A 25,560-nucleotide genomic window follows, 5' to 3' on the forward strand; every position below is an offset into this window, starting at 1 on the left:
ACAAGGTCATTAAATCTGCGTTGGCACATGTAAACACTGACTTCAGCACTCCTACAAAACGGAGGTGACACGCCTCCATTTTGAGGAATGGACCTTGTCACACCCCCTTTCCTGCCCCCCAAACTCCCTCAGCCTGTCAGTCAGGCTGGGACTCAGGGGACACTGCGTGCAAGGACGCAGGACCTGTTCTGCCATGTCCCCACCATCAGTGAAGCGTACAAGTCTGAATCAGGTCCATAATATATAATAACATGGATGGGATTAGCTTCCAGTAATTGCTCTAATCTAAATTTACACTAACCCTCCCTTCCCGCAGCCTAACCCTAACCTTCTCTCTCACCCCTACCCACAACCTAACCCTAACCTTCCCCAGTAGTGCCTCAACCTAAATCCCCCTCCCCTCACTCAGCGACAGGGGCCTGGGTCGGCACATAGTCAGTATCGCAAGCACATAATGAGTGTGCTTGCGATACTGGCTATGTGCGATTTTGGCTAAGTGTCAATTTTGACTATCTCTTCTATAGAGATAGTCAAAATTGACTTGCCTAAACAGTCTATCTTTTCTTTCGATGCCGACCGCGCATCGGCATCGAATCGGCATCGCAAGGTGACTGTCACCTTGCGATCTGCACTAACTTTTCTTCCGATTTTGACTATATAGTCAGAATCGGAAGAAAAAATCTCACCGTGTGTACACACCCTTAGTCTCTGTTTCTCTCCAGGTTCCCTCTTCGAGGCATCAATCAAAATGCTATCGGGCATATTCATCTGCAGCTAATTGCTGTGCTGAACCAAATTCAGTTAGCGGTGATTAACCTGTACGTGAATCCTGATAGTTTACCTTTCAGAGCAGCATGGAAAAGTCAGAGGAAGAAACGCAAAATCATGGATTCGTATGCAGAGAAAACCCATTGATTCTGCAGTTTACATAGAATCAGTGAGCTTCCGTGTGGTAATCCCCGATTTTAGGCGCTGGAAAAGAGACCATTTAATTGAATAGCCTTTCCCCACTCGTGGGATAGTTGGCTAGCAATTAGCCATGGGGTAAACCCTGCGGCTAATTGAATATGCCTGTCAATCAGGCTGGGACTTAGGGGCACTGTGTGCGAGGACGCAGGACCTGTTCTGCACATCCCCACCATCAATTAAGCGTACAAGTCTGAATCAGGTCCATAAAATATAATAACATGATTAGTTTCCAGTAATTGCTCTAATCTTGCCCTGCACTTGCTCTGTGCATCCTGGTCTTTCCTTAGTTTATAGTCCAGCATTATCTTACACTGTTCACCCAGAGTAAAATCTGCAGAATAGAATCTTTTCTTTATTGTGCATGCAACCTTAAAAGGTCAATACTTAATAGAATAGAAGACAGGCTATAATATAGCATGTACACCTGATAAAATAATATGCCTTGTACTTCACTGTGAATGAATGTATCACTTTTTTGTCACACCATATTAATGAAAATTGAAGTGGACTGTTTTTACTATATTAACATGGAGAAAACCTACTATTGAGTGTCGTTGACATTTTAATCAAATAGCTCATAATGGTGTTTTGCTGAAAGGCTAGAAATTGATAAACTACTTCTGAATCCTAACCTATTTAAACATTAGTCTTTACTCGAAAATGCTCATATTAGTTTTATTAAATGTGATGATTGTCAAACAGCAATGATTACTTAGTAATGCTGTGTTGCTCCATATACACACTTTATTTTCTGATTGTCAGGAATATGACTAAGCCATTTTATCTTGGCACAAACTGCAGGTGAACCTTCCAGGGGCAATTTACTTTCCAGCCTGTACTCATATGAGCAGTTTCTTCATTTGTGTTATTCTTCACTGTATAATTCAAGTTTCTTTGCAAACAAATGTTTGCATGCCAATAGGAGCTGTTTGGCGTGACTGCAGCAAAGATGTATGAGGACACATCTATAGATAGATAGATACTGTAGATCAAGAAAAAGCAGGACGCTTACCAGTCTTCAAGATTGGTGATTGTCCTGCTCTTTCTTATCTATGTGTATATTCTGAAGACCAGCATACATCTTTTGCTACTACAGGATTCACCCCTGCTGGTGATATTTGAACTGTGAGTGCAGTATATAATATGACATTGGATATATACACACAAATCTTCAAAGAAATAAAAACAGAATGGGAGTGTTTAAACGTTTAAATAAAATTTGAACAAATGTTTCCAGTGGAACAATATTGCATTCATACCAGTGTTTTAAAATATGTAAGCATATAATAATAATAATAATAATAATAATAAAAACAGTGATAATAATAATTATAATAATTTTATTTAAATAGCGCTTTTCTCCAGCAGGACTCAGTCACTTTACAGTCATCAAAAACGGGGTACATAGTAAAAAGGATTTAGAATTACAGCATGAACAAAACCACACAGAAATAATTAAAAATAACTAAAACCTAGAGCACACAATAAGCATAATGCAAGGTTGGTGCAGACATTTTGGGTAATAACTCCAATGGATTCAATATTTCACCCACGAAAGGTACCAGACGAGGCATACAACTTGGCGCACTACGTAGGATTACCCTGGATGGACTATATACGTTATGGTAAGAACTTACCGTTGATAACGGTATTTCTCCTAAGTCCACAGGATAACAATGGGATATGATGAAGCGACAGCAGATTTGCACCAATCGGGTCAAAGCTTTTCCGGCCTCCCAGCATGCAACGGGCCCGTCCATATATCCCCGCCTCCTTGCTCATTCAAATCAATTGTATTCCAAAGCTCAAGGCAGGAGCATCATAGATAGCCCTTATCAGGCGATAAGAACACACATGCCCACCCTTCCGTACAAGAAGGAAGAGCTTAGTGAGTAAAAGGATTCTCAAATCAGGTGGGATCCCTGTGGACTTAGGAGAAATACCGTTATCAACGGTAAGTTCTTACCATAACGTATATTTCTCTAACGTCCTAGTGGATGCTGGGGACTCCGTCAGGACCATGGGGAATAGCGGCTCCGCAGGAGACAGGGCACAAAAGCAAGCTTTTAGGATCACATGGTGTGTACTGGCTCCTCCCCCTATGACCCTCCTCCAAGCCTCAGTTAGGTTTTTGTGCCCGGCCGAGAAGGGTGCAATCTAGGTGGCTCTCTTAAAGAGTTACTTAGAAAAAGTTTTTAGGTTCTTTATTTTCAGTGAGTCCTGCTGGCAACAGGCTCACTGCATCGAGGGACTTAGGGGAGAGATTTTCAACTCACCTGCGTGCAGGATGGATTGGATTCTTAGGCTACTGGACATAGCTCCAGAGGGAGTCGGAACACAGGGCTCGCCCTGGGGTTCGTCCCGGAGCCGCGCCGCCGACCCCCCTTGCAGACGCTGAAGATGAAGAGGTCCGGAACCAGGCGGCAGAAGACTCTCAGTCTTCATCAGGTAGCGCACAGCACTGCAGCTGTGCGCCATTGTTGTCAGCACACTTCACACAGCGGTCACGGAGGGTGCAGGGCGCTGGAGGGGGGCGCCCTGGGCAGCAATGTATAATACCTGTATGGCGAAAAATACATCACATATAGCCCTTGAGGCTATATGGATGTATTTAACCCCTGCCAGATATCTAAAACTCCGGAGAAGAAGCCCGCCGAAAAGGGGGCGGGGCCTATTCTCCTCAGCACACAGCGCCATTTTCCCTCACAGAAAGGCTGGTGGGAAGGCTCCCATGCTCTCCCCTGCACTGCACTACAGAAACAGGGTTAAAACAGAGAGGGGGGGCACTGATTTGGCGATATGTATATATATTAAAATGCTATAAGGGAGGAACACTTATATAAAGGTTGTCCCTGGATAATTATAGCGTTTTGGTGTGTGCTGGCAAACTCTCCCTCTGTCTCCCCAAAGGGCTAGTGGGTCCTGTCCTCTATCAGAGCATTCCCTATGTGTGTGCTGTATGTCGGTACGTGTGTGTCGACATGTATGAGGAAAATATTGGTGAGGAGGCGGAGCAAATTGCTGTATGGTGATGTCACTCTCTAGGGAGTCGACACCGGAATGGATGGCTTATTTATGGAAATTACGTGACAATGTCAACACGCTGCAAGCCGGCTGACGACATGAGAGGGCCGGCGAACAAATTAGTATCTGTCCAGGCGTCTCAAACACCGTCAGGGGCTGTAAAATGCCCATTTACCTCAGTCGGTCGACACAGACCCAGACACGGACACTGATTTCAGTGTCGACGGTGAAGAAACAAACGTATTTTCTTTTAGGGCCACACGTTAAGGGCAATGAAGGAGGTGTTACATATTTCTGATACTCCAAGTACCACAAAAAAGGGTATTATGTGTGAGGTGAAAAAACTACCTGTAGTTTTTCCTGAATCAGATAAATTAAATGAAGTGTGTGATGATGCGTGGGTTTCCCCCGATAGAAAATTATTGGCGGTATACCCTTTCCCGACAGAAGTTAAGGCGCGGTGGGAAACACCCCTCAGGGTGGATAAGGCGCTCACACGCTTATCAGAACAAGTAGCGGTACCATCTACGGATAGGGCCGTACTTAAGGAGCCAGCTGATAGGAGGCTGAAAAATATCCTAAAAAGTATACACACACATGCTGGTGTTATACTGCGACCAGCGATCGCCTCAGCCTGGATGTGCAGAGCTGAGGTGGCTTGGTCGGATTCCCTGACTAAAAATATTGATACCTTTGACAGGGACAGTATTTTATTGACTATAGAGCATTTAAAGGATGCATTTCTATATATGCGAGATGCGCAGAGGGATATTTGCACTCTGGCATCAAGAGTAAATGCGATGTCCATATCTGCAAGAAGATGTTTATGGACACGACAGTGGTCAGGTGATGCAGATTCCAAACGGCACAAAGATGTATTGCCGTATAAAGGGGAGGAGTTATTTGGGGTCGGTCCATGGGACCTGGTGGCCAGGGCAACTGCTGGAAAATCCACCGTTTTTTACCCTAAGTCACATCTCTGCAGAAAAAGACACCGTCTTTTCAGCCTCAGTCCTTTCGTCCCTATAAGAGTCATATCTGCCCAGGGATAGAGGAAAGGGAAGAAGACTGCAGCAGGCAGCCCATTCCCAGGAACAGAAGCCCTCCACCGCTTCTACCAAGTTCTCAGCATGACGCTGGGACCGTACAGGACCCCTGGATCCTACAAGTAGTATCCAAGGGGTACAGATTGGAATGTCGAGAGGTTTCCCCCCTCGCAGGTTCCTGTAGTCTGCTGTACCAATGTCTCCCTCCGACAGGGAGGCAGTATTGAAAACAATTCACAAGCTGTATTCCCAGCAGGTGATAATAAATTTACCCCTCCGACAACAAGGAAAGGGGTATTACTCCACACTATATGGTGGTACTGAAGGCTAGGTGAGACCTATTCTAAATCTGAAAAATTTGAACACTTACAAGGGTTCAAATCCAGATGGAGTCACTCAGAGCAGTGATAGCAAAGAACAAGGGGACTATATGGTGTCCCGGGACATCAGGGATGCTTACCTCCATGTCCCAAAATTTGCCTTTTCTCACCAAGGGTACCTCAGGTTCGTGGTACAGAACTGTCACTATCAGTTTCAAGACGATGCCGTTGGATTGTCCAAGGCACCCCGGGTCCTTACCAAGGTAATGACCGAAAGGAGGATTCGTCTTCAAAGAAAATGGACGACCTCCTGATAAGAACAAGGTCCAGAGAACAGTTGGAGGTCGGAGTAGCACTATCTCAAGTAGTTCTACGACAGCACGGGTGGATTCTAAATATTCCAAAACCGCAGTTGTTCCGACGACACGTCTGCTGGTCCTAGGGATGATTCTGGACACAGTCCAGGAAAAGGTGTTTCTCCCAGAGGAGAAAGCCAGGGAGTTATCCGAGCTAATCGGGATCCTCCTAAAACCAGGAAAAGTGTCAGTGCATCATTGCACAAGAGTCCTGGTAAAAATGGTGGCTTATTACGAAGCGCTTCCATTCGGCAGATTTCACGCAAGAACTCTTCAGTGGGATCTGCTGGACAAATGGTCCGGATCGCATCTTCAGATGCATCAGCGGATAACCCTATATCCAAGGACAAGGGTGTCTCTCCTGTGGTGATTACAGAGTGCTCATCTTCTAGAGGGCCGCAGATTCGGCATTCAGGATTGGATGCTCGTGACCACGGAGGCCAGCCTGAGAGGCTGGGGAGCAGTCACACAAGGAGTGTGATCAAGTCTGGAGAATTCTCTCCACATAAATATACTGGAGCTAAGAGCAAATTTATAATGCTCTAAGCTTAGCAAGACCTCTGCTTCAAGGTCAGCCGGTATTGATCCAGTGGGATAACATCACGGCAGTCGCCCACGTAAACAGAAAGGGCGGCACAAGAAGCAGGAGGGCAGTGGCAAAACTGCAAGGATTTTTCGCTAGGCGGAAAATCATGTGATAGCACTGTCAGCAGTGTTCATTCCGGGAGTGGACGACTGGGAAGCAGACTTCCTCAGCAGGCACGACCTCCACCCGGGAGAGTGGGAACTTCATCGGGAAGTTTTCCGCATGATTGTGAACCGTTGGGAAAGACCAAAGGTGGACATGATGGCGTCCCGCCCGAACAAAAAATGGGACAGGTATTGCGCCAGGTCACGAGACCTTCAGGCGATAGCTGTGGACGTCCTGGTAACACCGTGGGTGTAACAGTCGGTGTATGTGTTCCCTCCTCTGCTTCTCATAACCAAGGTATTGAGAATTATAAGACATAGAGGAGTAAGAACTATACTCGTGGCTCCGGATTGGCCAAGAGGGACTTGGTAACCGGAACTTCAAGAGATGCTCACAGAGGACTAATGGCCTCGGGAGCTAAGAAGGGATTTGCTTTCAGCAAGTACCATGTCTGTTCCAAGAGGAACCGTGGCATCGGCCTTTAAGAAAGGACCTGCTCCAGCAGGGACCTTGTCTGTTCCAAGACTTACCGCGACTGCGTTTGACGGCATGGCGGTTTGAACGCCGGATCCTAAGGGAAAAGGCATTCCGGAAGAGGTCATACCTACCCTGGTCAAAGCCAGGAAGGAGGTGACCGCACAACGTTATCACCACATGTGGTAAAAATATGTTGCGTGGGTGAGGCCAGGAAGGCCCCACGAAAAAAAAATAAAAATTTCAACTAGGTCGTTTCCTGCACTTCCTGCAAACAGGAGTGTCTATGAGCCTAAAATTGGTGTCCATTAAGGTTCAAGTTTCGGCCCTATAGATTTTCTTCCAGAAAGAATTGGCTTCAGTTCCTGAAGTCCAGACGTTTGTCAAGGGAGTATTGCATATACAGCCCTTGTGTGCCTCCAGTGGCACCGTGGGATCTCAACGTAGTGTTGGGATTCCTCAAATCATATTGGTTTGAACCACTCAAATCTGTGGATTTGAAATATCTCACATGGAAAGTGACCATGCTGTTGGCCCTGGCCTCGGCCAGGCGATTGTCAAAATTGGCGGCTTTGTCTTACAAAAGCCCATATTTGATTTTCCATTCGGACAGGGCAGAACTGCGGACTCGTCCCCAGTTTCTTCCTAAGGTGGTGTCAGCGTTTCACCTGAAACAACCTATTGTGGTGCCTGCGGCTACTAGGGACTTGGAGGACTCCAAGTTGCTAGACGTTGTCAGGGCCCTGAAAATATATATATATATATATATATATATATATATATACATATATATATATATATATATATATATAATTCCAGGACGGCTGGAGTCAGAAAGTCTGACTTGCTGTTTATATTGTAGGCACCCAAAAAGCTGGGTGCTCCTGCTTTTAAGCAGACTATTGCTCGTTGGATTTGTAGTACAATTCAGCTTGCACATTCTGTGGCAGGCCTGCCACAGCCAAAATCTGTAAATGCCCATTCCACAAGGAAGGTGGGCTCATCTTGGGCGGCTGCCCGAGGGGTCTCGGCTTTACAACTTTGCCGAGCAGCTACTTGGTCAGGGGCAAACACGTTTGCTAAATTCTACAAATTTGATACCCTGGCTGAGGAGGACCTGGAGTTCTCTCATTCGGTGCTGCAGAGTCATCCGCACTCTCCCGCCCGTTTGGGAGCTTTGGTATAATCCCCATGGTCCTGACGGAGTCCCCAGCATCCACTAGGACGTTAGAGAAAATAAGATTTTACTTACCGATAAATCTATTTCTCATAGTCCGTAGTGGATGCTGGGCGCCCATCCCAAGTGCGGATTGTCTGCATTACTTGTACATAGTTATTGTTACAAAAAAATCGGGTTATTATTGTTGTGAGCCATCTTTTTTAGAGGCTACTTCATTGTTATCATACTGTTAACTGGGTTAAAATCACAAGTTGTACGGTGTGATTGGTGTGGCTGGTATGAGTCTTACCCGGGATTCAAGATCCTTCCTTATTGTGTACGCTCGTCCGGGCACAGTACCTAACTGAGGCTTGGAGGAGGGTCATAGGGGGAGGAGCCAGTACACACCATGTGATCCTAAAAGCTTGCTTTTGTGCCCTGTCTCCTGCGGAGCCGCTATTCCCCATGGTCCTGACGGAGTCCCCAGCATCCACTACGGACTATGAGAAATAGATTTATCGGTAAGTAAAATCTTATTTTCCCTGGCAGGGTCCACAGGTTATCCACAGGATAACAATGGGATTTCCCAAAGCAATTTAGTGGTGGGGACGCTCCTGATTGGACAGGAGAATCTGTCGCCCAAATTCAGCATCATGAGAGGCAAAGGTATCCAAGGCATAATGTCTAATGAATGTGTTAATGGTAGACCATGTGGCTGCCTTACATATCTGTTCCGCTGAAGCACCACGTTGTGCTGTTCAAGATGGACCTAACTCACGAGTAGAGTGAGCAGAGACATTATCCGGAACCGGAAGATCAGCCTGAGAATATGCTTCTGAAATCGTCGTCAGCGTCTGCTTATCAGCAGGCCATCCTCTCTTGTGAAATCCGTAGAGAATGAAGAGAGAATCTGTATTTCTGATGGCACTGGTACAATCCACGTAGATCCTTAATGCACGGACCATGTCCAGCGATGCATCGCCCGCAGAAAGGCCCGGTACTTGGAAAGCCGGGACTACAATTTCTTAATTAAGGTGGAATCTAGACACCATCTTCGGAAGATACCCAGATCTAGTTCTGAGAACTGCTTTATCTGGATAAAAAATCAGAAATGGGGAATGACATGATAATGCCCCTAAATCTGATACTCTTCTAGCTGACGCCATAGCCAGTAGAAAGAGAACTTTAGCTGTCAACCATTTAAGATCCACTTTATTAAGTGGTTCAAACGGGGCAAATTGAAGGGCTTTCAGGACTAGACTTAAGTCCCAAGGCACTGTAAGAGAAACAAAAGGAGGTTGAATGCACGGCATTCCCTGGAAAAAAGTATGCACATCCTGTAAATTGGCAATTTTCTTTTGGAACCATACAGTCAATGCTGACACTTGCACTCTCAAGGAAGCCACCTTCAAACCTTTATCCATTCCTGCCTGAAGGAATGCTAAGACCCTGGAAACTCTGAAAGATTTAGGGTCCATTTTCCGTTCACTGCACCAATGAATATAGGTTTGCCATATTCTGTGATAAATGCGAGCTGAGGAAGGCTTCCTTGCTCTGAGCATAGTTTGAATTACCTGTTGTGACAATCCTCTTGACTTCAGGATAGAGGTTTCAAGAGCCACGCCATCAAAGACAGTCGATCCAGGTGTCTGTGATAACAAGGACCCTGCATCAGTAGATCTGGACGTTGAGGGAGCAGAAGTGGAACATCCTGTGACATCCTCTGCAGATCTGTGTACCAATGTCTTCTGGGCCAAGCCGGAGCTATTAGTATCACGGCACCTTTTCCTTGCTTTATCTTTCTCATCACCCTGGGTAATAGGGTGATTGGAGGAAACACATAGGCCAGATGAAAATCCCATATCACCGACAGGGCATCCACAAAGATCGCTCTGGGATCCTTTGTTCTTGACCCGTATGTGAGCACTTTGTTGTTCAGACGGGACTCCATGAGATCTATCTCTGGCAAACCCACTTGTCTACTAGAGTCTGGGTCGAATAAGAAAGTCCGCTACCCAGTTTAGGACTCCCGGAACGAACACTGCGGACAAGGCTTGATGATGAAGTTCTGCCCACTTTAGTATGTGACTTACCTCCTTCATCGCTTTCCGGCTGCGAGTTCCTCCTTGATGGTTGAGGTATGCTACTGCCGTTGCATTGTCCGAGCGGATCTGGACTGGTTTTCCCAGAAGAATGTCCTTTGCCTGAATCAGTACCATGTATATTGCCCGAAGATCCAATATGTTTATTGGCAGGCAACGTTCTTCCTTGGTCCATTGCCCCTGAAAACACAGCCTTCTTGACACTGCTCCCCAGCCCTGGAGACTGGCATCTGTCCTCAGAATTTCCCAATCTGATATCCAAAAGGGTCTCCCCTTGTCCAGATGGGATGTCTGTAGCCACCAGGCTAATGACCTTCTTACTTCTGTCGTAAGAAACATAGTCTGTGTTTTTATCGTCTAATGCAACCCATTCCATTTGACAAGAATCAGACGCTGCAGAGGCCTCGAGTGGATTTGTGCACACTCCACCATGTCGAATGTTGACACCATCAAACCCATCACGTGCATTGCTGCGTGAATGGATACTTTTTACTTTTAACAAGTCCTGAATCCTTGACTGGTCCTTGGATATCTTGTTCAGAAGTAAAATTACTCTCTGAAGACTTAAATCCAGTACAGCCCCCAAGTGAGTCATCTGTTGTGACGGAACAAGAGACGATTTTGCCCAATTTATGAGCCATCCGTGGTTCTGCAGACACGTTATTGTCTGTTGCAGAGGACATAAGAGCAATTCTTGCGTCTGTGCCAGGATTAAAAGATCGTCAAGGTATGGAAATATTCTTATCCCCTGCTGGCACCATAATCTTGGTAAATACTCTGGGAGCTGTGGCTAACCCAAAAGGTAGGGCCTGGAACTGAAAATGCTGTTGGCGGATAGCGAACCTGAGATAGTAGATGGGACAGTGCTATAGGAACATGTAGGTAAGCATCCTGTATATCCAGGGATACCATATAATCCCCTTGCTCTATGGCCAAAATGATAGAACATAACGTCTCCATGTGAAACCGAGGTACCCAAATGTATTTGTTCAGTACTTTGAGATTGAGAATGGGCCTAAATTACCCATTTGGCTTCTGAACTAAAAGCAGGTTGGAGTAAAAACCCTGTCCTCGTTGTGCAGGAGGAACTGGAATGACTACTTCTGACTGAAGCAATTTCTGAACTGCTTCTTGCAAAGCCTTGGCCTTCGTCTCTGCCCGAGATGGGCTGCTACAAAAAAACCTTTGAGGAGGGTGCTTCTTGAAGGCAAAAGCATAATCTAGAGATACCGCTTCCTGCACCCAGGCATCTGTTGTAGACTGCTTACCAGACTTGTTGTATTGTGGCTGCTTGCCATCACTTTTTCCTTTAGCTTTTCTTTGAGACCGAAAGGGGCGAAAAGCCAGAACTTTAGGTTTGAAATTGTATGTGTAAGGAAACTTGACCTTCTTGGAGTCTGCTTCTGACTCCAGAATATCTGTCAATTCTTTACCAAAAAGAATATCTCCAGAAAAGAGCAAAGATTCCAAAACTTTCTTAGATTCTGAATCAGCTTTCCACGTACGTAGCCAAACTGCTCTGCGAGCAGCTATTATTGAAGCTGATGCCCTAGAGGCAATAGTATCCATATCCAGTGCTGCTTCTTCCAGTAGCATTGCAGCCTATTTTATATGAGCTATATGGGATTTTTGCTCTCTAAAAACTATAGAAAATCCCCCTCCAATGCATCAACCCAGGCAGCCACTGCCTTTTCCATCCAAGCTGAAGCTATGGCTGGCCTTATCCTGCCCCAGACAGGAAAAAAATGGTTTTTAGAAAACCATCCACTCTCCTATCCGTGACATCATTTAATGATGTTGATGGCAAAGGTAATGTAGCTTTTCGCACTAATCGAATTACATTCGTATCTACCTTAGGAGCCACCTCCCTTTTTAAACAATCCCCAGCTGGAAGAGGATAATTGGAAATCCATTTCTTAGTAAATCTAAACTTCTTATTGGGTGTAGCCGAAGCCTCTTCCATAATTTCTGTCAGCTGATCTGACCCTGGAAACTCAGTCTTAACTGTTTTGGAACGTTAAAACACAGGTGCCTTGGTTTTTAACACAGGCTCTGCTGAATCCTCTAAGGATAGAATGGCTTTCATTGCTTTAATTAACTCTGCTATATCCACAGAGCTGAGACCTTCCTCCTCCTCTTCGTATGCCGAAGTAGAATTAATTGAGCTTTCATCTTCCGATGAATCCTCATCTGAATCATGTGTAGCCTGTGAGGGTGAAGATTTACTTACTACCAGCTTATCAGCTTGTTTCTTTTGAGAAGCTGCTGCTGGAAGTGATACACCATAGATGGGGAGCTGCATGTAAGGGTTAATAGTGTAACCTATCCCTGGTACAGGAGTTGGAGGAATTATCTATTCAGCTATACTGGATAAAGTCTGTGCAAACATAGCCCAAGGTGGATCCATCTGCACCTGAATCTGCCTTGTATTTTTCATTAACCCCTGGTGACAGCTAAAACAATTTGCACACAAACCATCCTGAACCAGATCCTGAGAGGATAACACAGTTTTGCAAGACAAACATGATATGAGTGTCTGTGTTGCTGTGAGTGTACCTTCCTCACCTTTGCCGCTCTTAGACATGATAAATAATCAACACTTCCACAGTGTACCACACAATTTGTGACTGTAATCACTTTAAATTTCTTAAAGTGATAAAATCCGACCCTACCCATGCACCAGTATTGAGGATCGGAATAAACAAACTGACAGAAATATAGTAAAGTCAGCAATCACACTAGCAGTCAGTCACATGTTATACATTAGTATAATAAGCAATATAAGCACATCATCAACTACAACTACATTTTAAGTATGTAGGAGAACATATTACTGCATCATGTTTAAACAGCTCTAACGTTTTCAGACGCAATGCGAAAGAAACAGTAAATGAATACAGACTCAATATGCAATAGGCACTTATCTAACTATTCGTACTCAAAGGGTAGGTAGAGACTTAGTGCTGTATAACCCGTACTCAGCAGAATGGGATACAGGGAGACTCACCTCGCTTCCAGGACCGATCAATATGTTAGCGAACGCTGAGTGGATCCAGACGCTACTAGTGTACACTGCCGCTCCATGAACCTATAGTGAACACAGACGCTCAGTGAACACGGACGCACCAGTCACACAGCCGCCTATGCTGCGACTTGGTCCCCTTCGTGTACAGCGTCTGAGACGGAAGCGGGAAACAGTTCATGGTGGGAGACTCGGAGGAAACTGGTCATGAACTGGGGGGAGGGGTGACCAGGAGAGCGTCTGACTCCCCACTGCTGACATCCACCCTAGGGATCGCGGCCTCTACTATTCCTGGAGCCCCTGATCCCTAAGGCCTAGTGCTGGTGCACCCGAGGTGGCAGCCGCGTCAGCGACTGTTTGGTGGTCTCCTCCTTAAACAGTGTGGCTGTGTCCGTATTCCCCTTCTAAGCGGAACCGATGCCTTACCTTCTCCCCGTGCTCCGGCCACAGCCTGGTACGTCTGCTGGACCTCCTAGTATATCCGACACAGATGCCCGCCGAAACAGCACTGTACTCATGGGTAAGCGTTGTAGCGACCTGGCGGAGAGTTGTTGGAGGGACTCTTTCTAAGGTACGTTTAAGACGCTGTATAGAAAGATCACTTAGAAAAATAGTATGACTATAAAAATAAAATAAGAAAGCTTAGGGCTGCTAAAAACCAGCAGTCCTCTAACCATGGTCCGGCTCCTGCTGCACCAAACCAAAAACTGATTTGCCTGAGCAAGGAGGCGGGGATATATGGACGGGCCCATTGCATGCTGGGAGGCCAGAAAAGCTTTGACCGATTTGGTGCAAATCCGCTGTCGCTTCATCATATCCCATTGTTATCCTGTGGATAACCTGTGGACCCTGCCGGAGAAAGATCATACCTAGAAGAGATCCTTACAGCATCCTAACACTTGGAGTAGGGTCCCAACATAACTGTCGGGCCCAAGTATTTTTCAACCCATCCACGAGTATAACAGATGAGGCAGCCATGTTGGGTGCATTACGTAGGTTGTACTATGGGAGATAAGCCATACAAGAACCCAAGGCATATACAAATGTGTCCTCTTCAATCCTTGCTGTGGCAGTGCGTATCGCTATGCCACAGGACCCGACGCTCACTCGTTCCCGTGGGTGAATTGGCAATGGGAGCACATGCTGCATTGCATAAGCAACACTATAAAAGAACACATCTGTATGGGAAAATTTGCACGTGTAATAGAATGATGTAGTCTGTATGAATAGATCCATGTGAAGTACATCCAGCCTGCGGAGGAACCATACAAGGCAGCCATCTGGGATTCAGTGTGTAGGTTGCTGCTGGCAGAGTGTGCAACTAGTGGAATACAGCATACCAACACAGCATACATTGGGAGCGGAAGTGCAAGGTAGAAAAAGATATCACCAGATCTTACTGATAGGACAGCGTCGGAAGACCTCTGAATACTAATCTCTGCTGTTTAGCAAGCACCCAGCACTCCTCTGCTTCACCACCACTCACAGCCGGCTGGGAAGATGCACCACGCCATAGGCCACGCCTCAAACACATTTCTTCATTGACTTCATCAGCAGGCTGGCACATGCCTAAAATACTCTGAACGTCTGTCTTTTCCCATTCTTCATCTGGGCTTCCACTTCCCTTAAACTATTTAGCAGTGCTCCTCACAGTAACTGTAGTAAGATACTTCTAGTTTTCATGTCAGTATCTCTACCAAACAGTAATAATTTTCAGGATTTGTGCGGGCCATTTCATATACAGTTAGCATATATGTAACAGAGCTTCCCAGAAACTTCTAACATCTAACTCATTATAATTAGCAAACTGAATGTTTCTGTAATTTATAATCTTTGAAATTATAGAATTTCATGTTATCATTAATTGGTAACAAAAATGAAGTTACATTTTCAATTATTGGGGCAGATGTATTAAGCCTGGAGAAGTAGTGCAAGGTGATAACGCACCAGCCAATCAGCTCCAATATGTAAATCGACAGGCACTGATTGACTGGTGCGTTATCACCTTGCACTTATCGCTGCTTTATCACTTCTCTGGGCTTAATACATCTGCCCCATTGTGCTGTTTGACTCAGTACATAACTACTAGATGGACTTTTTTTACATTTTTTTATACAGTATTTAAACCGCTTCAGAGGTTACAAATTGGGGAGATATAGAAATCACTCATCTAGCTCTTTTTCTGTGCCTTGTTATAGATGGAACAAGAGAAACCTACAGAAGATAGTTATCTTAAAGAAGAATTAAAGGAATTTCATGGCGAAAAGGAGGAGAGCTCGCAGCTGTCTGATGGACAGTATGAAGCCCAAAGCTATGATACAACATCAGAAGATGAAACCGAAGTAACTGAGGATTTAGACGCAGAAGGTATGAAATGTGTGGGGTGGATAGAATTTGATTAAAACTTTGCATTATGAATTGATCTTATATTTTCTGGAGTTGTAGTTGAGACGCAATATGCAAATATATTGAGAGTTTCCTCAATCAGCAAATTATAATCTAGTCCAATTACAGGTTGATAATCAAAGCACTGTCTAAAAGAACCTTTTTCAGGTATGAAAGTACTGGTGTTGGTGTCAACTATCATTACTCTGGTTGAATGTTTAAAAAATAAAAAAAGTTTCAATCCGCAACAGACTAGCCCACCATTCTTATATATTTTCTATATAACTCCTGAAATGGGGAGATGCAAAATAGAACATTATAATGATCTCAAGCCCTGTGTATTTGGGTGTGATACAGGATACCTGCGTTTGGGATGTCAGTGGTTAGCCGGTGGTCTGGGATGTCGGCCGGCACAGGCATCCCGATGCTCAGCACCCTAACCCTCCCTTCCCACCGCCTAACTCTAACCTTCTCTCTCCACCTCCCGCAACCTAACCCTAACCAGTAGTGCCTCAACCTAACCTCCCCATCTCCTCCAGGCAGCCTAACCCTAACCCTCCCTTACCTGCAGCCTAACTCTCCCACTGCAGCCTAAACCTAACCTCCCCTCCTCCCATGGCCAAAACCTAGGAGCCCCCGGCATACTTACGTTCGGGATGTCGTCGGTCGGGATTCCGCCATCAGCATTCCAAGTGATGTCGGAGTTTCAGCGCCAGCATTGTGGCCAGGTGTGTGGATTGTAGCTCACAGAAACTGTCTCCGCCTCCTAAACCAATCATACAGTTAAATTCATGGGCAGTAACATTAGTGCAGGATACTTAGAGGATTTTTATCATATATGAGGGCAGAGGATACCCAGGTCACAGATAAATCTGGACATATATGATGTGCAGTCTGGTACCTCTGCTGGTGGGACCTTGCATTCTATTATTTAACCTTAATTGTTATCTAGCAGTGAGTCAGGAGAGATTGGGCAGAGCCCAGATAATTTAACACCAATGTTGTGTGTTGAGACAACCATGGAGCTATACAATACCTTAGTTTCTGATTCTCTCCAGGTTCCCTCTTCGTGGCATCAATCAACATGCTAACTGGCATATTCTTCTGCAGCTAATTGCTGTGCCGAACCAAATTCAATTAGCGGGTATTAACCCGCACATGAATCCCGATGGTTTACCTTTCAGAGCTGCACTGAAAAGTCAGAGGGAAAACCGCAAAATCATGGATTCACGTGCAGGGAAAACCCATTGATTCTGCAGTTTATGTAGAATCAGTGGGCTTCCGCGTGGCAATCCCCGTTTTTAGGCACCGGATAAAGGCCATTTAATTGAATAGCCTTTTCTCACTTTGTGGGGTAGTTAGCTGGCAATTAGCCATGGGGTAAACCCTTCGGCTAATTGAATATGCCTGTGAGTGTTCTTAGTACACTTGCTTGTTAATGATCTAATTTCCTAAGATTTGGAACAGATGAACAGGCATCCATTTAATCTCAAGAGACAGTCTTTCTGCTTGGACCAGGGTGCCTACAATATGAACAGAAAGCTTTAGGAAAACCTAAAGGAAATAGACAATATTAACATAAAACCCTTCAAGGGATGTGAAAAGCTATTGAGTTACTATTTATGTTTGGATACAATTACCTCCTCATCCAAAAGAATGGCTCCTCCAATAGTCCTTAAGAGAGACTAAGGTTGCATCCGTTGTTGGCAGACCCACAGTCAAATAATGAATTAACCACATGTTCATTTGATGATTTTCTGTTATGAAAAACTGGATTTAATGATTCAGAAAGACACTTGTAAACAAACTTATTTGACACAAGATACAGTAGAATGGGATGTAGTTATGTGACCGGCGGTCAGGGGTCAACACCTCCCCATGCATCCCGCCCCCGAGAATCCTCATAGTCAGCATGCCGACTAGCAGGGACTAATCCATGACACCCATAGAGCGGGAATAGAACGCAGCATGGCAAACGCAGCGAGCCAGCAAGGGGCTTGTTGTGCTCCCTCCCCCTGCTGGCATTCCGCTGCTTTGATACCGGCGGAGGTATGCTGACCGCCGGTGACGCATACTCATCCCAGCATAGAACTTCAGTAGATGTTTTTTTTTAATCTCCTCGCGAGCACACCAGACAAGTTGAACACTATCAGACAGCAGAGCAGTATTTTCAGCAGTTTGGTGGAACTTCATTTAAGCAGCCAATATACCAATAGATTATCAAAATAGTATATTGAATTTATTTTAAAAAAGCACATGCAGTATAAATGTGTATTAACACCATACAATCATAACCTATCAATGACACTCCCGGGAATGTGTTAAAATAAATGTATGTATATTATAATCGTTACCACAATCTCAAGATAAATGTTAGCAAAACCGTGGAAAGAGGAGTGGGGTCTCACCCATATATCAAAGTCTCTCTGTGATGTATAGTGAAAATAGGGTATATTCAATAGCATCCAAATCCGGACTTTGCCATTTTGCAGAAATATCATGTTTCAGTCTGTCCTGCTATATAATGAACTGATGGTGAAAACTGAGCAGACCTAGTGGCTGTAAATGCTGGTTATACACTTCATTGTCAGTGTGCCTACTCACAGGTGAATCTGCAGCTTAAACTCACCACTGGTTTAGCAGGTAACTCTTCTATCTGGTGTCTGCTGGTGGTATGCAGATAAAGTGGCAAGATCCACATAAATCCCAATCAGGAGTGAGCGTGCAATGTTACTATGACACTGGGACTGTCCTGTATGCCAGGAGAGCTCTAGCAGTGCAGTCAGGCTGTGTTACCACTCTGAGCTCCTATCCTGGTCCATGTGAGCGGTCTGTAGCAAGTTCCAATGACGTGCTTCTTACATAACAATGTTAATAGAAGGCACAGGGATGTGGTAAACAAGTGGTAGAAGTCCCGTGAATGGTGCTTTGTGTTTCCCAACCGGTTTCAATGCCAGCTTTTACAAGAGGCAGAAATAAGCTGCTGCTGCTGCCAGTGAAACCGGTTGCTTTTGGCCACTCTAAAGAAACAGAGATTCATAATATAGTCGTATCTACAGTAGATAGGAAAGTCAAAGCAAGTCTTCAAAACAGAATTCCTCAGGTGATGACATTTGTACAGGATCATCACAATAGTAAATACTCATCTAGGTCCCATTTCTCAGCTCTAGGGAGTACTGATAGACAGTTTTTGTCAGACAAAAGACTTGTCAAAATGTCTCATCTAGCATATCAACGTCAGTGTCAGCAAATGGTTTGATTTCATGTTCTCATCCACCATAGTCATTCTTACGTGGGCATGGTAGCATATGTAAGACCTTCCTCTGGCCCTTCTCAATCTATGAAATTGGTGTTTAGAGTCTCTAATCGCATAATCAGTGGGCATTCTGTGTTCACAGGCATTAGATACTGGCGCTGGGGCTGTGAACTGGCTGCTCCTAAACTGTGTCCCTCTGACAGATTTTACTGTGGGTCTGTCCCCTATAAGTCCCTGTGTGTGTGTGTTGTGCACGTGTGTAAGACATGTCTGAGGCAGGGAGTTCTTCCCCGGAGGAAGCCATTTCAGGGACACAGTCTTATAATGTGGTGGCCCTGCCGACACTCCAAGAGCCTGCATGGGTGAAAGAAATCTGTGATAGTATGCATCATATCAATAGGAGATTAGATAAGTCTGAATCTCATGCAGAATGCTGGAGAAAATCTGTGGAAGATGTGATTTTTCAGGGTTCTGTTCTTCCATCCGCAGGCGACCCCTCTGGGTCACATAAGAGACCGTTTGCAAATATTGTGAATACTGATACCGACACGGACACTGATTCCTGTGTCGACGATAGTGACTCCAGGGAAATAGATCATAAATTGGCAAAAAGTATACAATATATGATTGTGGCTATAAGAGAAGTTCTGGAAGTAATGGAAGCCACTCCTGTACCTCAGGAGAAGGCCTATTTCTATAAAGAAAAGAAATCTAAGGTCACTTTCCCTCCTTCCCACGAGCTGAATACTCTATTCAAAGGGGTGTGGGTAAATCCCGAAAAGAAATTTCATATTCCCAAGAGGATTCAGATAGCTTATCCTTTCCCTGTAGAGGACAGGAAAAAATGGGAGTCGCCCCCTGTGTTAGACAGTGCACTGTCCAGGTTAACAAAGAAGGTAATTCTCCCTGCACCTGGGACGGCTTCACTAAAGGAGCCGGCAGACTGCAAAATGGAGACTACATTGAAATCCATTTATGTTGCCAATGGTACGCTATTCGGGCCCACAATTGCTTGCGCGTGGGTGAGTCGCGCTATTGAAAAATGGTCAGAAAGCCTGTCATCGGAAATTGACACAATAGATAAAGATGAGATACTCCTTAAATTAGGGAATATCAAAGATGCTGCCACATACATGCTAGAGGCGATGAAAGATATTGGACTCTTGAGTTCACAAGCCGCTACCATGGCAGTATCGGCTCGGAGGGCGTTGTGAATTCGCCAGTGGAATGCGGAATATGGAGGCTCTCCCATATAAAGGTGAGGCCTTATTTGGTGATGGACTGGATGCGTTAGTCTCGGCGGCTACCGCAGGTAAGTCGACTTTTTTGCCTTATGCTCCTGCACCGGCAAAAAAGACATATCACTCTCACATGCAGTCCTTTCGGCCCAATAAATACAAAAAGGCAAAAGGTTCCCCCTTCTTTGTAGGTAGGGGAAGGGGAAAGAAGCCCACAGTGGCTTCAGGATCCCAGGAGCAGAAGTCAACCCCTACTTCTGCCAAATCTACAGCATGACGCTGGGGCTCCCTTGCGGGAGGCCGCTCGGGTGGGGGCACGTCTAAAACTGTTCAGCCAAGGTTGGATTCAGTCTGGCCTGGACCCCTGGGTTTTGCAGATAGTATCCCAGGGGTACAAGCTGGAGTTTCAAGACGTTCCCCCATGCTGATTTTTCAAATCGACCTTGCCAGCTTCTCTTCCAGAACGAGAGGCAGTAACAGCGGCAATTCAAAAATTATGTCAGGATCAGGTCATAGTCCTGGTACCTTTGTCACAACAAGGGGAGGGGTTTTATTCAAGCCTCTTTGTAATTCCGAAGCCGGACGGCTCGGTCAGACCAATCCTAAACCTACAAAATCTGAATCTCTACTTTAAACGGTTCAAGTTCAAGATGGAATCACTCAGGGCAGTGATTTCCAGTCTGGAGAAGGGGGATTACATGGTGTCAATAGACATCAAGAATGCTTACCTGCATGTTCCCATTTATCGTCTTCATCAGGCTTATCTGAGATTCGTGGATCAGGATTGCCATTACCAGTTCCAGACATTGCCTTTCGGTCTCTCCACGGCGCCGAGGGTATTCACCAAGGTGATGGCGGAGATGATGGTCCTCCTTCGTCAAAAAGGAGTCAATATAATTCCTTATCTGGACGATCTCCTGATAAAGGCGAGATCCAGGGAGCAGTTGCTACAGAACATCACACTCTCCCTGTCCATACTCCAACAACACGGTTGAATAGTAAATTTTCCAAAGTCACAGTTGGAACCGACGACAAGATTGTCTTTTCTCAGGATGATTCTGGACACAGAAGTTCAGAGAGTATTTCTTCTGGTGGATCCATCAGTGCATTCGGTTGTTGGGGAAAATGGTGGTGGCCTACAAGGCCATACAGTTTGGCAGGTTCCATGCCAGAGTATTCCAGTGGGACCTGTTGGACAAGTGGTCGGGATCCCACCTACACATGCACCGGAAGATAGTCCTGTCGTCAAAGGCCAGGATTTCACTCCTGTGGTGGCTACACAGTTCACACCTACTAGAGGGACGCAGGTTCGGGATTCAGGACTGGTAACCACGGATGCAAGTCTCCAAGGCTGGGGAGCTGTCACTCAGGGGGAAAGTTTCCAAGGAAAATGGTCAAGTAAGGAAGCCTGCCTTCACATAAATGTGCTGGAATTGAGAGCCATTTACAACGGCCTTCAACAAGTGGTACATCTTCTTCAAGATCATCCCGTGCAGATCCAGTCGGACAATGTAACAGCAGTCGCGTACGTAAACAGGCAGGGCGGAACGAAAAGCAGAGCGGCAATGGCAGAGGTGACGAAGATCCTTCTCTGAGCAGAAGACATGTAAGGCTCTGTCGGCAATTTTCATCCCGGGAGAAGACAGCTGGGAAGCAGACTTCCTCAGCAGACACGATCTCCATCCAGGAGAGTGGGGCCTCCACCAAGAAGTCTTCGCAGAGGTGACAAGTCTTTGGGGAGTTCCTCAAGTAGACATGATGGCATCTCGTCCCAACAAGAAGCTTCAGAAATATTGTTCCAGGTCGAGAGACCCTCAAGCAATAGCAGTGGATGCTCTGGTGACCCAGTGGGTATTCCGGTCAGTGTATGTCTTCCCTCCACTTCCGCTGATCCCAAAAGTTCTCAGGATCATAAGAAGAACAAGGGTTCGAGCAATCTTCATTGCCCCAGACTGGCCAGGGAGGGTTTGGTACCCAGATCTTCAGGAGTTGCTAATAAAAGATTCTCGGCCTCTTCCTCTTCACGAGGACCTGCTGCAGCAGGGGTCGTGCGTGTATCAAGACTTACCGCGGCTACGTTTGATGGCATGGCTGTTGAGCGCCGGATCCTAGCCCGAAAGGGTATTCCAATGGAAGTCATTCCCACACTTATTCAGGCCAGGAAAGGAGTAACGTCGAAACATTACCACCGTATTTGGAGAAAATATGTGTCTTGGTGTGAATCCAAGAAGGCTCCTACGGAAGAGTTTCAGTTGGGACGTTTTCTCCATTTTCTGCAGGCTGGTGTGGAGGCAGGCCTTCGATTGAGATCAATCAAGGTTCAGATTTCGGCCTTGTCAATTTTCTTCCAAAAACAATTGGCCTCTCTTCCAGAGGTTCAGACCTTCGTAAAAGGGGTTCTGCACATCCAGCCTCCATTTGTGCCTCCAGTGGCACCATGGGACCTTAATGTGGTGTTGCAGTTCCTTCAATCGGATTGGTTTGAGCCTCTACAAGAGATAGAGTTGAAGTTTCTCACTTGGAAAGTGGTGAAGCTTTTGGCATTGGCATCCGCAAGGCGGGTGTCTGAATTGGGGGCCTTGTCTCACAAGAGCCCTTACCTGGTCTTCCATGAAGATAGGGCAGAGTTGAGAACTCGCCATTATTTTCTTCCAAAGGTGGTTTCATCTTTCCACATAAACCAACCTATTGTGGTGCCAGTAGTTACTGACACGTTCACTGAGTCAAAGTCTCAAGATGTGGTTAGAGCTTTGAAGATTTATGTCACTAGAACAGCTAGGATTCGGAAAACAAAGGCTCTGTTTGTCCTGTATGCTCCCAACAGGATCGGGTGTCCTGCTTCCAAGCAGACTATTGCGCGCTGGATCAGAGGTACGATTCAGCATGCACATTCTACGGCTGGATTGCCATTACCTACGTCGGTGAAGGCCCATTCTACTAGGAAGGTGGGCTCATCCTAGGCGGCTGCCCGGGGGGTCTCGGCATTGCAACTTTGCCGAGCAGCTACTTGGCCAGTGTCAAACACATTTGCTAAGTTCTACAAGTTTGACACCATGGCCGATGAAAACCTCAAGTTCGGTCAATCGGTGCTGCAGGGTCATCCGCACTCTCCCGCCTGTACTGGATCTTTGGTATAAACCCCATGGTCATGAAGTAAACCCCAGCATCCTCTAGGACGTATGAGAAAATAGGATTTTGATACCTACCGGTAAATTCTTTTTCTCCTAGTCCGTAGAGGATGCTGGGCGCCCAACCCAGTGCGTACTTTACCTGCAGTTTTTGTTCATTAGAATTACACATGTTGTGTTATGTTAGTTTCAGCATGTTGCTGTAATTGGTTCATGCCTGTTGGCGTGTGTTATGTTGAATGCCATGTTGTGCGGCATGGTTGAGGTGTGAGCTGGTATGTATCTCACCACTAGTATTAAAGTAAATCCTTTCATCGAAATGTCCGTCTCCCTAAGCACAGTTCCTATAACTGAGGTCTGGAGGAGGGGCATAGAGGGAGGAGCCAGTTCACACCCTTGAAAAGTCTTAAGAGTGCCCATGGCTCCTGCGGAACCGTCTATACTCCATGGTCATGAAGTGGGCCCCAGCATCCTCTACGGACTAGGAGAAAAGGATTTACCGGTAGGTATCAAAATCCTATTTTTTCCGGTATGCCTATCTCTCCTCCCTCCCCCTATGGTGTGTCAGTTGCCCACTTTCCCTTGTGCTTTACTGTTTTCAGACTCTCTCTTTCCTCTGTCTAGAGTGCAGTGTTAGTGTTTCTCGCTCTATATAGAGGGTTCAGTAATGTAGTGTAAAAAAACAAAGCAAAGGTCAGACGTCGATACAAGTGGCCAGCGTCATACCTTGTGCCACGTAGCATTATCCCTTACTTTGCCAGGGGTGCTCGGACCCCTAGATACACCCTTGCTCCAGAGCAAAAGGTGACTACATAGAACTCGCACAAGGAGGCTTTTCAACTACTAGTAAAGAAATTTGCACTCCTATAGATCTGATGGCAATATATTTGAACAACAAGGTACCTTAGTTCTATTCATGTTATAGAGAAACGAGAGCAAAGGGAATAGATGCTCTATTTATGCCATGGAACATTCATTAAGGGTATGTGCTTCTTCCTATTCTTCTCATTGCATGAACTCAGTGGTAGATCAAGATAGAAGCAGTAGAGGTCTTAGCTGTTCTTCATTTGACCTCACTACCTGTGGTTTGGGGAATGCCTCTGGAACAGCCTTGGCCTATGCCACCTCATTCAGATCTCCTGCAACAGAAATTGATTCTTCATCCTAACCCATATGTCATGTTCCTGAGGGTGTGGAGTTTGAGCAATCATTAATAAGACTTAAGGAAGTCTCTGACAAAGTAATTGAGGTTTAAAACAAAATGATTCATCTGATTACCATTCCACAGATTGTAGATTATTTTTGTTGTTGTTTTAGACAATGTGTTTGGTCTCACTACCCTGAAAGTATCTGCACCTAGTGTTTTCTGTACACCAAACTGGCATCTGAGGATTTTTTTTTTTTTTTAAATGGTAAATAGTGTTAGACAGTGTGTCACACCTTTTGTGGCAATTTGAGATCTTAGGGCCTAATTCAGACCTGATCGCAGCAAAATCTTTCTCTAATGGGCAAAACCATGTGCACTGCAGGTGGGACAGATATGTGTAGACAGAGTTAGATTTGGGTGGGTTATATTGTTTCTGTGCAGGATAAATACTGCCTGCTTTTGAGCTCCCAGTCCATACCATCCTGTATATTTATCCTGTGGCTGCCCATCGGACCCTACCTTGGCTTGCCAGGCTGCGGAAGGTCTCTGGAAGAGAGGGGGCCACTTCTGATTCGCCTGTGGGTGGTGGCTGGCCGGTGATCGGCGGCTGTGTGGACGGGTGGCCTGACTGGTGCGGCGCCGCAGAGATCGTCTGGACTGCATCTCCTGCTGAGAGGTGCGCACACAGAGGCGGACAGGCCACTCCAAGCAAGAATACCGCCCGTTTCTCTCTCTTCTACCCGGAGTGTGCTGGCTGCTGGTCATGTGGGTCTGACTGTGGCTGGCGGGGAGAGTCTGCACAGCAGGATCTGTTAGTGCGGGCTGGCAGGCGTGGGACCATGTGGGATGCCATTATGGAGTTCCTAACTGATACACCTGGAGCTCACTGCTGGTGCCCGTATTCACAGGGGTGTGGGAGCCCATCTTCTCATCACACCTGCTGGGGATTCTTTGCACACAGTGTGGACGCATGACTTCCTGGGGAGATTGGTGCCTGAACTACCCTGTCCCATTGTCTGCTCCATGCTGCTGGGCAGTGAGATCCCCACTGGGAATCATAGTGTCACTTGCTGGGTCCCAGGCATACGCTGGAGGACAGTCTACAGTGAATACTCCAATGCTGGGACCTGTTGTTCCATTGAGAGCTGCCTGCTGTTATTAGGTGGGAGTTTTCCTTATGAGAGTGACTGATATTTGGTCGGCCCTGCTTCCTCACCCACTCTGCTGCTGTGCTGTGTAATGC

The 25,560-nt window shown here is 45.8% G+C and overlaps 1 protein-coding gene across 2 annotated transcripts in view; it reads left to right on the plus strand.

Annotated features, from left to right (window-relative positions):
• The window catches only part of RPGRIP1L (RPGRIP1 like), a 451,841-nt gene that overhangs the window by 387,866 nt on the left and 38,415 nt on the right, over positions 1–25,560 (plus strand). For both annotated transcript variants that reach the window (XM_063945288.1, XM_063945289.1), the window contains one exon: positions 15,362–15,530. In XM_063945288.1, coding sequence (XP_063801358.1) covers positions 15,362–15,530 — 169 coding nt within the window. The remainder of the gene's footprint in view (positions 1–15,361; positions 15,531–25,560) is intronic.

This window comes from Pseudophryne corroboree, chromosome 11 (genome assembly GCF_028390025.1).
Source record: "Pseudophryne corroboree isolate aPseCor3 chromosome 11, aPseCor3.hap2, whole genome shotgun sequence".
NCBI classification, from domain to species: domain Eukaryota; kingdom Metazoa; phylum Chordata; class Amphibia; order Anura; family Myobatrachidae; genus Pseudophryne; species Pseudophryne corroboree.